General features: G+C 27.3%; 1 protein-coding gene across 4 annotated transcripts in view; it reads left to right on the forward strand.

Moving 5' to 3' along the window:
• Window positions 1-14,520, forward strand: part of LOC129981948 (cell adhesion molecule DSCAM-like) — a 627,118-nt gene that overhangs the window by 180,032 nt on the left and 432,566 nt on the right. For all 4 annotated transcript variants that reach the window (XM_056093016.1, XM_056093014.1, XM_056093015.1 and 1 more), the window contains exon 3: window positions 5,847-6,008. In XM_056093016.1, coding sequence (XP_055948991.1) covers window positions 5,847-6,008 — 162 coding nt within the window. The remainder of the gene's footprint in view (window positions 1-5,846; window positions 6,009-14,520) is intronic.

Consider the following 14,520-nt stretch of genomic DNA (forward strand, 5'->3'; position numbering starts at 1 on the left):
TTCAATAAGCATTGTGTAATCATGAAATACAAAAATTACACTGGTTTTCAAAAATTAAAAAAATGAGACCTATTTTTTATTGTAGTGATCTTTATTTTAATTTACTTTCACAGTTTCGATCTAATAATTCTGCAATATTATAAGCATGCTATCCAAATAATTAAATATTTAGCTAAATGCTCGCATTTATTTATTTTCTAACGCAAAAGTTTTACTCAATTACAATCATAATTTTATCGTGTACATAAGTAAAGGCGTAAATAAACTCTAAACACAAATCACTATTAGAGCGAAAAAGTTGGAAATTACAATTCAATTATCTGCGATGGTTTTTTTTTTTTTTTTCTTTTTACAATTACACTTTAATAGAAAAGCAACAAAAATAATTAAGCCACATAATCATTTACAGATATTGATAATAATAATTTCATTGCAATAGTAACTGCTTTGATGCATTGCTATTAAATTAAGTTTCATTATCAAAAAAAAAATCAAAAATCGATGATTATCAATTAATTATAAAAACCCAGGGATAATATTTTTTTTTATATTTCAGAGAATTCATTACAAAAAAATCATGAATAAATTACTTTAATGAAAGCATGAATAAAATAAATCTAAACATTATTTTATTTCTACAAAAAAATTAATATTTCCTTTTTTTTCCTAATTTACCGAAAGTTAAACTATTCAATCACCGCTGCGTAGGAGAGCAACAACTTTCAAAAGAATTTAGCAATTAATTTTTTATACTTAAAATATCAATTTTTTAAAACACTTCCTTTCAAACCTTGAGGCAATTTTTTTGTGTTCTGAGTTCGCTCCTTAAGTTCTACTAGAAAACTGAATTTTAAATGTTATGCCTCGACATAAATTCATAATAAGCCCCTGAAATATAGTTTCTAAAATACCTCGTCATATATTTCTAGCTATTCCTGAAAATAAATATTTTATTATCCTTTGGAAATTTATGACTCATTTTTGAAAACAGAACCTTTTGAAAACATAGAACATTATCATGAATTCTAAATCCATGCGATAAACAAATGCAACCTATAAATCTTAATTATAACCCATTTACGGATATAGCAATTCTAAATTATGCTTTTCCCATGTGCAGAAAAGAGGCATTTTGTGTGGTTGAGACGGAAATATTGGGAGAAATTTTGGGAGTACGCACCTTTGGATGGAAAACAAAATTTTTAATTTATAAAAGGTTTTCTACTACTACTACTACTTAGAAAGACGTAAAACTATCAGTGTTTTGAAATGTAGGATACAATAGAGTTTTATTAAATATTTGTTTCATAATTCTTTTATTACTCAAAACACACACACACACACACACACACACACACACACACACACACACACACGCACATATATATATATATATATATATATATATATATATATATATATGACAGAAGTTAATTTTTTTAATATTAATGTCTCTACTGAAATTATTAGGATCTCAGTATTTCTAATTCTTGTTTAATTATTTTTTCTAATTAATGTGAAAATTTCCTAACATTGAAAGTTATTTTTATGGTTTGTAATAAATGATTTCAGTGGTATCACACTGCATAGCTCAATAATTACTAAACGTAATAATAGCAAATTATTAAACCTAAGTTGTCACATATTTTGAATATATATTTTTCTCGTCATTGATATGAATATATTTAGATGATATTAATATTATTTATCTCAAAATTATAATCACTATTTTTAGTGAAACGCTTGATTATTATCTCAATAAAATGTATCTCTCTGTTTCATGACTATTTCATAATCTTATCGTTATATTTAAAATGTACATTTAAAAATATATATATTTCCTTTCAATTACGAATTAAAAAGTTATAAATATATCTCCAATTTTCCAAAAATAATGGCAATATACTGCATTTTCAATTGATTTTATCTTCATTAAATATATGAATAAATATTCCCATTTTAACGAAATACAACACTTTTATTATTTGAATACTGCTGACAAGGTAAAAATTGATACCTGTACTAATCAACTTTGAATGCGATTTAAGGCCACATTCTCTATCCGTAAATCCTTATTGTTAGACTAATGGAACACTTTGGAGTATTTCTTTTTAATTTCATGTTTATGATAATATATTTATTATTTGTGTATTCTATTCTAAATTTATATTCACTTTGAAGTTTAGGGATTTCACATTCATGCAATTATATGCTGAAATATGTGCTATTTCATCACTTATTTAAACATAGAAATAGGTTTATCTTCAATTAAGTAAATATATCTGTTTTTATTGCGAATAAAAGCTATTCATTCGAAGATATTTATAAAACCGCAAAAAGCTGTTGACTGTAGAAAAAATGATCTCTGGATTAATTCGAGAATGAACGATTGTTTAACTGTTTAGTGTTTCTATAATATATTCAGCAGCAGTTAATATATTGATTCTACTATGCAATTTGACCTACAATGGCTAACTCTATGCACTGTGCATAGGTTATTGTAGCCAATGTAAATATAGTGTAAAGGGTACCATTTTTAATAATGACCCCAAATCTGATTTGTAGACACTTTTTATATATACTTTTTCTTGGAAAAGTGTTCAAAATAAAGTAAGGAATTATATTTTATGTTGTTTATATCAGTAAAAGCGCATTTAAAAAATAATGAGCTAAATTTTTATTACGTTTCCTTATTTTATTAATCATATTTAATAAATTAATATTGATACTACACTATTTACAAAGCCTTTCAATTTTCTGCGATTAAAATAGACCAAGTATGAATGATTGAACATCATTATTTCAGACTATTTTAGACATATTTAATTTATAAAGTGAGGAACAGAATATTACAAATTACAATCAATTTTAATTTCAGAAGAGTAGTTTAATATTTCAGAGTATAAAAATTATTCTATTAAATACGACTTAAAAGACCAGAAAATTGTAAACATTTTAAATTTCGTAATTTTTTTTTAATTATATCCATACATATAAATATAATAATATATAATTATTTATATCATTCACACCATTTTTCACAATTGCAAAGATACGCCTAATTCTGAAGATTTAGAAAAATCTATTAAGCTACTATTAGAGAGGAAACTTTGAATGAGCTATTGATAAAATTTTGTTATCTAAATTTTGGAAATGAGAGAATAATTAGATTGATCCGTATAAAATATTAAAAATTCTAACTACACAACTTTGATTATATGCTTCTTTTCAATATATTTCTGAAGTTAAACCAGTTGATGGCATACATACTGGATATATTATTATTAAGTATATCCAGATATATTTAATAATGATTAAATATATTTTATTTTGAAAACGAGTTAAATTTTGGCTAGTTGTGACATAATTTCTTAACAGTGAACAAAGGAAAAATTGTCAAAATCTTTGTTATGCTTTTAAAACTTCTTTGCAAATTAATTTGAAATTAATTTATAAACGTTCATTATTTATCCTAACTCACAAAATAAATTTTCTAAAAAAAATTCATTTTTCTTTTTCCATTCAAGACGTACTGCATTTTGAAATCTAGATTTTACTAACAATATTTCATTTTTAAGCATAAGAAATACTTTTTAAGCGTAGCGGCGTATAAACTATGAAAGCGTACAGACGTAAATATCTATGGTATCATCTATTATAGGTTATAGACGTCTCTTTTCCACTCTGTTGTTGATATGTCTATGTTTTTAAAGCAATGTATATATATGAGGGGAAACATTTAAAGCTAATGGAAGGCAATAATACACTTTTTTTCAAAAAACTTTAAGACTAAGATTAGATCACCTTCTATATTGATACCCTCAGTCAAATCCCACATAAAGGATAGCTTGGTTTTCTACTGATAGGGGGTGTCTGACATTTCATGAATTAGATATAATTATAACAGAAGTTGCAGTTGTTTTTAGAGCAGAAAATGTTTGTTTCGAATGCAATTATTAGTATGGTACAAATGCTGTAACTGAATTTAATAAAATTAATAAATTCATCAGAAATATAAAAATAGATTAAACTAATTTATATTAAGTTTTGCTCATATTGATCAAACGTTTTCTTGTGGTATAAATTTTCTTTACACTCCTAAATATGAAAAGTATACTAGAAAATTTGATTTTTCTAAGACAAATCAGAAATGGGAACAAATACGTTATTCAGACACAGAGAAACGATATTCAACATTTCAAATAAGCCTGCCTGAAAAATTGCCAATAATATGTGATAAATGTCTTAAACAATTTTTAATTATGTAAAAAAAAGCAAAGATCTAGATGATGTGGAGACGTCTATTTGGCAGTTGAAAATGTCTCCAAACTTCTTGCAATTGGAAATGATGTCGGTAGTTAGGAACTGTGCCTTTTTTAAAATTGAATCTAAAACAAAGTGAAAAAAATTGCGGATTGGAATCGAAAAGAAGCCATTAAAACCAAAAAATGTAAATAAAAATTCCTTCAGAAGTCAAAACTAATAATCTGCTCACTCACTGCCAATATTTTCACTCACAATTTACTAATCACTCCTGAATTTTGAAGAAAAAAATTGGTATCTTTACAATGAATAACCATCCTCTTTGGATTATTTAGTACCCTATGTTTTCTTTTTTGTTCCCGAAATTAAAACTGAAACTAAAAGATTTTCATTTTGAGAATATTTCGATATAACACACACAGAGGACACGTGATTTGAAATCAATTAGAAACAGTAAACTAGAACAGGCATTTAAATAAATATTAAATTAGCATAATAAGTGTCTTGAAGTTAAAAGCGCGTATTTTGAATAAAAATAAAGAGAAATGTCTTATTCATTTTTCCTTTTCTAGATATATTAAAAATTTAAAACTGTCTTTCCAAATTAATTATTTATTTAAGGAAAGCCATCAGTGATTTAAAGAGATAATGCATCCTCTCTACAAGACGATAAATATTCATCACAGCCTTGTCTTAAAAACACCCATCCTATAGCTAATCTATTTTACTTATTTCTAATAAAAGTTGTTTAAGATACATTTCATATTCAGTAGCTTTGAAAATACAACAAATTTAAAATAGATCTAGTACAAAGTTCTTGAATTCGGAGATATAGAGATTCTAGTTAGAAAATCGAATTTACTATGAATCAAAAGTGGTTAAACATATTTCATATTCAGGAGTTCTGAAAACGCAAAAAATCTCGGATAAATTTAATGGTATGTTCTTGAATTAGGAGATAAAATATTTTTGGTTAGAAAACCGACATATTAAAAGTTGTTAATCACATTTAATATTTAGGAGCTATGAAAATACAACAAATCTGTGGTAGGTTTAGTGGTAGAGTATTGAGACCCTTCCAAAGGTGTCCAACGAGTGTTTGTTTAGGAAATCGTATCTATTAGTATTTGAACCTAACACCTAATGGCATAATGCAAAAGCTTGGGTATATGGCGCTTGTACGTATGAAACTGTGATCATCCGAATACGATTCGAATGTATGTATTCTCTCCAGAAATAATCATTAAATTGTTATAAAACAAGATGCTGATATAACTATAGAAAGAGCTTTCTACTTTTATGCTTACATAATCACAACCATATTAGCAGAAAATGGTCAATAATATTTCTACAATATCTACACGATGTTGACCGGCATTCAGAATATTGAACAACGCCGTGGAGTTCTAATAGGAAATTATTCACAGCAAGTCCAATGTTACAACAAACTTTCAAACACGATTTCAACTTTCATTTTCGTAATTATCATAATTATTCACATTAATTCCTATATTAGTCACACATTGTTTAAAAGTTTTATTAACATTCCCAGCTTGTTTTTAACTGTTATTCTTCTATTTCAGTCATCCGCGTCAAATACGAGATAAGGACGTATGACGACTTTGTGGTGAAAGGCAACACTGCTGTTCTCAAATGCTACGTGCCATCCTCAGTGCAAGATTTCGTGCCTGTCATCTCGTGGGAGACCGACGAAGGGTTCACCATCCAACGCAGCTCCTCAGATAGTAAGTTAATCATTTTAGGATCCTTGTAACGTAATCTCTTAATTCCTGGTTGTTTCTGCTGGGAGTTGAATTTGAGGCTTTCAAGTCAGGGTGCATGATTAAAATTATCAAATGAATCTGGAATTTACCATAATGCGTTTAGGAGAGGATTTCAAGATTTTGCCGCAATCATATGATTTTGATAAGATGCATTCAGAATATTAATTTGTTGCGTAGAGAAATGAAGATTCAATCAGTTCTCTTTTGAATTACATTATGATGTTATATTTATCTGGAAGCGATTGCAAATCATAAAAGCGAATAAAGCGAATTATTAATCTTATTTATAAAATATACTTCCTCAAGCATGGAATATAAATTTTTTGTGCAGTATAAGCACGCACGTATACGTATGTATATATATATATACGTGTGTGTGTAATGAATGATATTTTAAACTCTTAATTTAATCTAAATTAATTTCCAACACTTTGTCTTAATTTAACCCAGCGTAACTTCATTCTAAAATATTCTCTTATTTCGTGATCCAATTCCACTTTCGGTTTAATTAATCCCTTTGTAAAAATAATGCGCTATCAGTACTACGCATCAAATGAAAGTGACACTTTTGCCCTTATCAGAGGTCAAAACATGTATTTCATCTGCACGTGGCCGGATATCCTATGTTATATAAGACTAGTGATCATTTGTTTCGGCCCTTTTACCCTTCTTTGTTACTTCTGCTTTTGTAGCGCTCTGCGTCTGCTTGTAAATAAATTGCTTTCAGGAAATAAATATTAAAATTAATTTAAAAATATAACATGTTTCTTCAACGTCTTCAAACCTGCACTCTGCTTCAACCAAAAATATTACATATATATATATATATATATATATATATATATATATATATATATATATATATATAATTCCTGTTTCGCACCCAAAAAAATAAAAAGTGACTTTTATCAATTATTTAGAAAAATTGCATTGGAAGTCATTCAGAAAAGATAAAGCACTTGTTCGTAGCTTATGATTACAATCATTAAAAATTTTTCATCGCTGAAAGGTTTAAGTCCAGGATACTCTATCACTGTAAAGTTCTTCCTAGTGTCAAATTACGAGCCAGAATATCACATTCCAGTAATTCCACAACTGGCTTAAAATTTGATCATGCAAATTGTAACCATTTACTTGATTGATGAATTTCATTCAATCATTCAGTGTTATGTATATATTCATGACGTACATGATTCTCTAGTTCCGAATGAGAGATGCAATGAAGACCCTGGAAACGAGTAAATTGATCTTTTCAAATGAAGTCCTCATAACTTTCTAGTACCCCTAATAAACTGTGCAATCTCCATTTTTTTATTTATCTGTTCTTTAACAAATTCGTTAATCCTCGACTCTCCCCCTCCCACAAAAAATTGCATATAAGTTGTGCTAATCTATGAGCATCATACATTTCTATAAAATCCTTCACGTGTGAGGGTTTTTTCCCTTTCTTTTATTTCCCTTCGTAGTATGTTTCTTAAAACAATATGCATTTTGGAAAGCCTTTTTCAGAATGAATGGAACCAAAATTTGACAATCGACTATTCACTTATCATTATTATTATAGAAATGTTTGATATAAAATCATAAAAATATATTATTATATTCATAGAATATCAAATTTTGAATTAAAATCATTATGATTTTGAGTTATTCAATTTAATTGAATGCTAAAGAGCATATCGATAGTTGGTCACCTTTTTGAAGTGTTTAGTTCAAAATGTAATAAAATGCACACTTTAGATGCTAAAATAACTTACAATATGACATTTTTTTAAGTCTTTGATTGTTTGAAATATCGTATTTATATGTATAAGAAAGTGCAAGCTAGCTGACAACCTTTCGCTTTGCGAATTTATTTAAAACCTTTTTAGAGGAATAAAAAGGGAGGACTGGGACTTGATTTTACGTTTTTTTATGAACGACGGAAAAAATGCAAAGCTGTACATGCAAAATTGTAAAAGATAATTACTAGAAACGGACCACGAAATTTGTTTTATTTGTGTAAATTGTTTCACATTTTTTTTCAAATATATATATATGTATATATATCTGGTGGTTTACTATAGGTGTATAAAAATAGATTCTATCTTTCACCATTTCTATTTTTTTCATTATATTTTTAATTTAGATTTCATTTCATTCATTCAGATTGCCAATTTCTTGTCTGTAGTTAAAATCCTTTTTTTTGCTCAATAGGGGGCTACAATATAAATGAGATTGTTGCCAGTCAAAATCTCCCTGAATCTAATAATTCAATAATTTAACTTTCGTTGAAAATGAACTTAAATGTAATTTTTATATTTTGCACAGTTTCTTAATTATTAAAGACATATGCTAGTAAATTATATTTAAAACTACTAATAAAGAAAGGCAAAATATAGTAAAAAAATATTATTTTTCTTTAAAAAAACTATTTAATCTATTTGAAATGCAGAACTTTATTAATCAAGATTGAATCCATTAATTTAGGAAATATGATCTACCGAAAATGTAAAAAATCAAAAATATGCAAATGAAAATCTAAAATTCCAACATATCTTAAACCAAACACTTAGTTTATACTTTTAGCATTATGCGATATTTAAGCATTTGTATTCAAATTGTTATTACCTAAAATAAAAACCATTATGTTGATAGATATTTTATTCCTCGTATCAAATTTCAATTACAGAAGACACACTTTATAATATTGTTTCGTTCAAAACGCGATTTGTTGAAAATCTCTCATCTTCTTTTCTTTATTAATTTATTTCGTTACAGAATTCTCCATATTTTTTTTAAGATTTCGAATTTCATGCTAAATTCCTCCTTTTCTTAACTTATTTTATCAACAATATACTATTTAAATGCAGCAAATTATCTTATTTCGAGATTTAGCGCATTTTGATTATTTTTTAACTTTTCCCAGGAGTTTAAGAAGAATAAAATCATTTTTGACCATTACGCTAAAGAATTTCTGAGACTTATTTAAAAAAATGTATTGATGTAAAACGTTTTTGTAAGGTTTTAATATTTCTTAGAATTTAAGTTTTTTTTTTTTTTTTTTTTTTTTTTTTTTTTTTTTTTTTTTTTTGCTAAACAATTATATTAAATATGCTATTAATAAAATCTATCCTTATGCGAAAATTGGCAAAAGGATAAAATTATTTTATTTCGATAGCTAATAATGATTTTAAAATTAAGTAAAAATTCGTTTAAAAGGAGTAGGTGGTCATAGGAAAGGATTGCCAATCATTAATCATTTAAAAAGCGATAGATTCTTTCCATAAAAATAAAAGAAAGTTATTCAAACAATTTAGTTGCAATTCTGATATTTGAAGCAACTATAATCAAATCAGAATTTTATTTAAGTGCCTGACTGCGAATGGATTCTTTATTTCTAGTACTAGATATACCATTGGTATCAAATAATTATAAAGCTGTTTTTTTGGCAAATGCTTCATTGCTAATTTTTCATACGGTAAAATGGCTCTGAAGAATATAGATCCCATATTGTTTCCTGGAATACTGAAATAATTTTTCTTTGAAAATGCTAAGAAATTGCATTAAAAATAACTGAAATAAATTGAGAAATCTTATATATCTATATATAAACTTAAAACTAAAAATGTAATAATAAATAATAATGTCATAATTAATAAATAATAAACAATGTGTCATAAAGAATGTAAGGTGTGTCATAAGAATGTAATTGATTATTAGTAATAAATGCTTTCTGTGTGGTACATTCAACTAACGATATAATATTTACTAAATCAATACATGCCTCAAAGCAAGAGCAAATGAACGGTCGTGAGTTATCTGTTTTCTGTATGCCTTATAATAAAAATGTCGAAAGAAAGAAACTTAGAATTCTAATCGAAGAAATAAAACCTTTTGTACTGATATAGATTTATTGACGGAAAATGAAATGCTATATACATGAACTATTTTAAGTACTTTCATTTCTATATGCAAGATTGCTAAATCCAATTGTCACTTAGAAGCTGCATAAAAATCTGCACAATGCAGATATCCTGAATTCTGAGCCAGGTTCAAGTAATGACGACTACATTGAAGACAGAATAGTATCTCCAAACTTCAGTATCATAGGGGCAGAATATGCAGTCAGCAATCCTGCCAGTACTGCTGCAGGATAAATTTGATCAACCATTGTATCTATTGCTCTCCAGTCAGGCCACAGGCCAAATCATCTAGCTTGGCAAGGTTTTTTTTTTTTTTTTTTTTTTTTTAGAGACAGTGGACCCCTTCCTCCCTATTCCGAGGACACAGTATGTTCGAAACACCCCCTTGTCTGTCATATCACTTCCACTAGCTTTACTTTCATGTCAACTGCCGTTGGCCTTCTCTTTAGCCACAATGCGGTCAATAACTGATATCTTTTTACATCTGTGATAACACCTGACAATCTATGCTCAAGGCACAGGCCAACATCAAAGGACCAAGAAGGTTTTTGTTCTCATTTTATTTAATGCGAGTCAGTAGCACTTAACTAATTTAACTCGGACATTCGGCAGATCCTAATTTTGCAAACATTATCATTTAAAAAGTAAAAATAAATAAATAAATAATTTCCTTTGTTATACATTTTTCTGATACCAATGGCGAATAGCTGATTCAACTAGAATATTTTTGGTATTTTATTTTAATTATATCTCTTTATCATTATTTAATGAAGAATAATAATAAAAAAATGTAAATACAACCCAATTATAAAATAATTGGTTGAGCTTCCCAAGAAATTCGAACGATAACGATGTGATGTGATAACTCTCCTCACACATTTTACAGCATGTTCGTGTGACGCAATGACATATTGTAAATTCATTGATCAATATCAGTCGATAAAAGTGGAACATACACCTGTTTTTTGGTGTAGCCCAAGAAAAAAAAAACGACTATTGCTATACACGCATATCTGTGGCCTTTTAAAGTTTCACAAAGGCATGATGAATAAAAAGCAAGATGAATTATCATATCGCATGATGAATTATCATTGATATTGTTCCTATATTTCATTTCCGATTAACAACAGACTTTATTTTGTTTTTTAGTAACTCTGCAAAGTGTGGGTAGTTCTTATTCCTTAACAACTAGATGATACTTTTTCAAATTATAGTTGATTATTTTGCAAAAAAATTAAAATTTATTTTTTCAACAGAAAAATTCCAAATAGCACAATATAAAGTACTTGCATTTATTCTTCTAACAGAAAAAAACAAACATCTCAATTATTCTTGCATTTAACATCGAAGAATGCAAATATGAGATTACATTTTCAGAAAGAATCCGCTTAATATAAGGGTATGTTGCAGAAGCAGCATGTCGTCAGACCGACGCCATTCTCCAGATATAATGCCGTGGTTTTGGAGAAGAAATATCTTCTCTGGTATTGGTTTCTCATGTTGTTTCTAATCAGGACTTGAAATTAGTTTTATAAGAATGTTTACATACTATTACAAATGATTAATATCGAATACTATTAAACTTTGATCATTTGCTTTAAAATTTCATTTGAAGAAATCTTATTTCCGATAATTATTTCCTGAAATTGAAAACTGATTAGGTAAACTAAGTAAGTGCAAAACATTCAAAGGTTTCTAAAGTTAATATACACAATGAGCAATATTTAAAATGTGGAACCCATGTAAAGTACCTTAATGATCTCGAAGTGTGTAAATAGGTCTTTACTGTGAACATTCTAAAGAATACGTAAAGACTTAATGTGAACATTCCCGTTTCTCAAAGTGCATCGTATGAAAAGATTTCTGTTATTTTCTCAACATTTTCACATTTGGGATTATGAATATTTACCTGTAAAGTCCAGTCTGTGCACTAGTCATGATCTAAAAGGAAGAAAATTATTCTTTTACATCTCAAGCATACAATGTTCGCGTATACATAATTATTATCATTAGTTTAATAGAGCTTGAATTGCTTTCAAACTTAAAATAATCGGTGAATTATCATTCGAAACATGTCTTTTCAGTACCGTTTAAAAAACACTTAAGAAATTTGAATTTTTATTTAAAAGCAACTTCATCTTAATATTTCATTTAAGGTTTAACTTTCTCCTTATAACTAGTAAAACGCCCTTGTATTTATTATATAATGTTAAAAATTATAATATTAATCCTTGAGTTGTTAAGAAAATCATTTTTGAAATAGTTTACTCTTTTTGAGTTTAATAATTTTCGGAAAAAATAGAATTTCTGGCTCTTACAAATAAATTCTCATCATTATGAAATTATGTATTAATACATAGATATGAAAGCCAAAAGCGAAATTTAATGAAAATAATATACCCACAATATTTGCTAAATCCACAGTTGAAATATATCATTAGTTGACTACAAGTTTAAGAGATTGTTTGAATATTTTAAATAAAGTCTTTTCCATCTTGAGCTGTCTTTGAAGTTTTCTTTAACCAAAAGACAGGTGAGCCTCAGAAACCTTTCTGCAAATATGGAGACTAAAAGTTTCTGCAAACATAAAGTATTCTCCTCGAAAGAGGGAACTTCAAAACTTTTTCTGCGTCGTTTATTTTCAAAAGAATATAAAGCTACTTTTTCCAGAGAAATTCGACAAATATAATCATACATATTTACACCAAGGCACAGCAAATACTACTTCTGTTGAACGTTACCCGTATGTCAGTGGTTTGTTCCAACAGACTACCGAATAGTTCTTTCTTTCTCTTTTTTACCCTCTTTCGTCGACAAAATGACTAAACGTTTCGCTGCTGGTCCCAAGGGTATTCTTCCAAATTATTTCGAAATGTACCCCAGAGATTCGCTATTCACAAAAGAAAACATACATGTTTGTCGTGGCCGGAGGGTCTCAGCAGAGATATCTATCCCGAGCGAGTTCTTATTCAAAGTTTGAATCATGCTGTATCTTTGCCCTCGAGGAAGATGTGGAAACTCGGTAATAAATCTCTTATAATGTTTAAACTCTTGAACAAAAATAATGTTGAGGGAAAAAAATGTTTGCTAAATTCTCGAATTCTTTGGATGCAAATAAAATGTCAAAAATGTGGATAGATATTTTAAATAAGAAAAATAAATTCCCTATAGAAAACTAGAGAGAAAATAAGCATATTTTTTCTTCCCTAGAATTTCCCATTAAGTGAAAAAAAACTATTTTTAAAATGTTTGTTCATTTTGGTAATGTATTATCGATTGCTCATGACAGGTATATCTGTATATGCAATCGATTACATATCATAGCTACATTCACACATTTAGAGGAGAGAATTGAGATATAAGTAATTAATTTTAAAGTAAATATGCAATTAAAATCTTAGTTTAGGTTCTCTAATTTAGCGAAAAACGAGTTCTTATATCAATCAAATATTTAAATAATTAATTTCATAAATTTTATTTCTTATGAAATACATTTTCTTATGCTTTTTTAAATCTTGATTTAAAATTTATAAATGTTGATGTTGAATGAAATATTGATGATGAAATGAAAAAAATAATATTGAGGGAAAAATAGTTTCCTAAAGTCTCGAATTCATTGAATGAAAATAGAAAGTCAAAAATGTGGATAGATATTTTAAATAAGAAAAAAAAACCTTATAGAAATCTAGAGAGTAAATAAGCTTTTTTTTTCTTTACCTCGAATTTCCCATTAAATAAAAAGAAAATCCATTTTAAAAATATTTGTTCATTTTGGTAGTTTATTTTTGAATGCTTATGACAGGTATATCTGCATTTGCAGTCGATTGCATATTTAGAGGAGGTAATTGAGATATAATCAATTAATTTTAAAGCAAATATGTTATTAATTTTTTCACCATCCTTCCCTGTCCGTAAAAAATTTCTGTTTTTCCTTTGTTTTTAGCCGCAATAGAACAAACAAAAATAAAAACTCAAACAAGTAAACAATTACAAAGCATTTTAAAAGTTTTAAAACGTAGAACTTTTGAAGTGCATTACGGTTGTCCTGCAGAAGTTTCAATTGAACGCACTAGACGTGTTATGGATGACGAAGAGTTTAAAATCTTAGCTTACGTCATCTAATTCAGTGAAAAAGGAATTCTTATATCAATCTCTAATATTTCAATAAATTTTTATTAAATTTTATTTTTACATAATACGTTTTCTTATGCTTTTTTTAAAATGTTGATTGTTTAAAATTCTACATATTTAATAATTAGTATTACTCTGAATCAATTTTCTTTTTATCTCGAAAATTCATAAATTAAAAATGTAGCATTATATCATTAATATTAAAAATAATTCCCTTAGTTTTTAAAATTTCTCAGACATTTATCGTACTTTGAATATGATGGGAAATACTGAAAAATACAAAACTAAAAATCCGACCTTAAGTATATATTTATTAAAAAAGTAATGCAGTTATTTCAAGTTTCAAAAATATAAGCAGTTATGAAATTGTATAATTTTAAATAAGTCTTTTAAGGTTATTGTGGTGTTCTAGACAGCCAAAATCACTGAATTTTGAT

This window comes from Argiope bruennichi, chromosome 8 (assembly GCF_947563725.1).
Source record: "Argiope bruennichi chromosome 8, qqArgBrue1.1, whole genome shotgun sequence".
Lineage (NCBI taxonomy): Eukaryota > Metazoa > Arthropoda > Arachnida > Araneae > Araneidae > Argiope > Argiope bruennichi.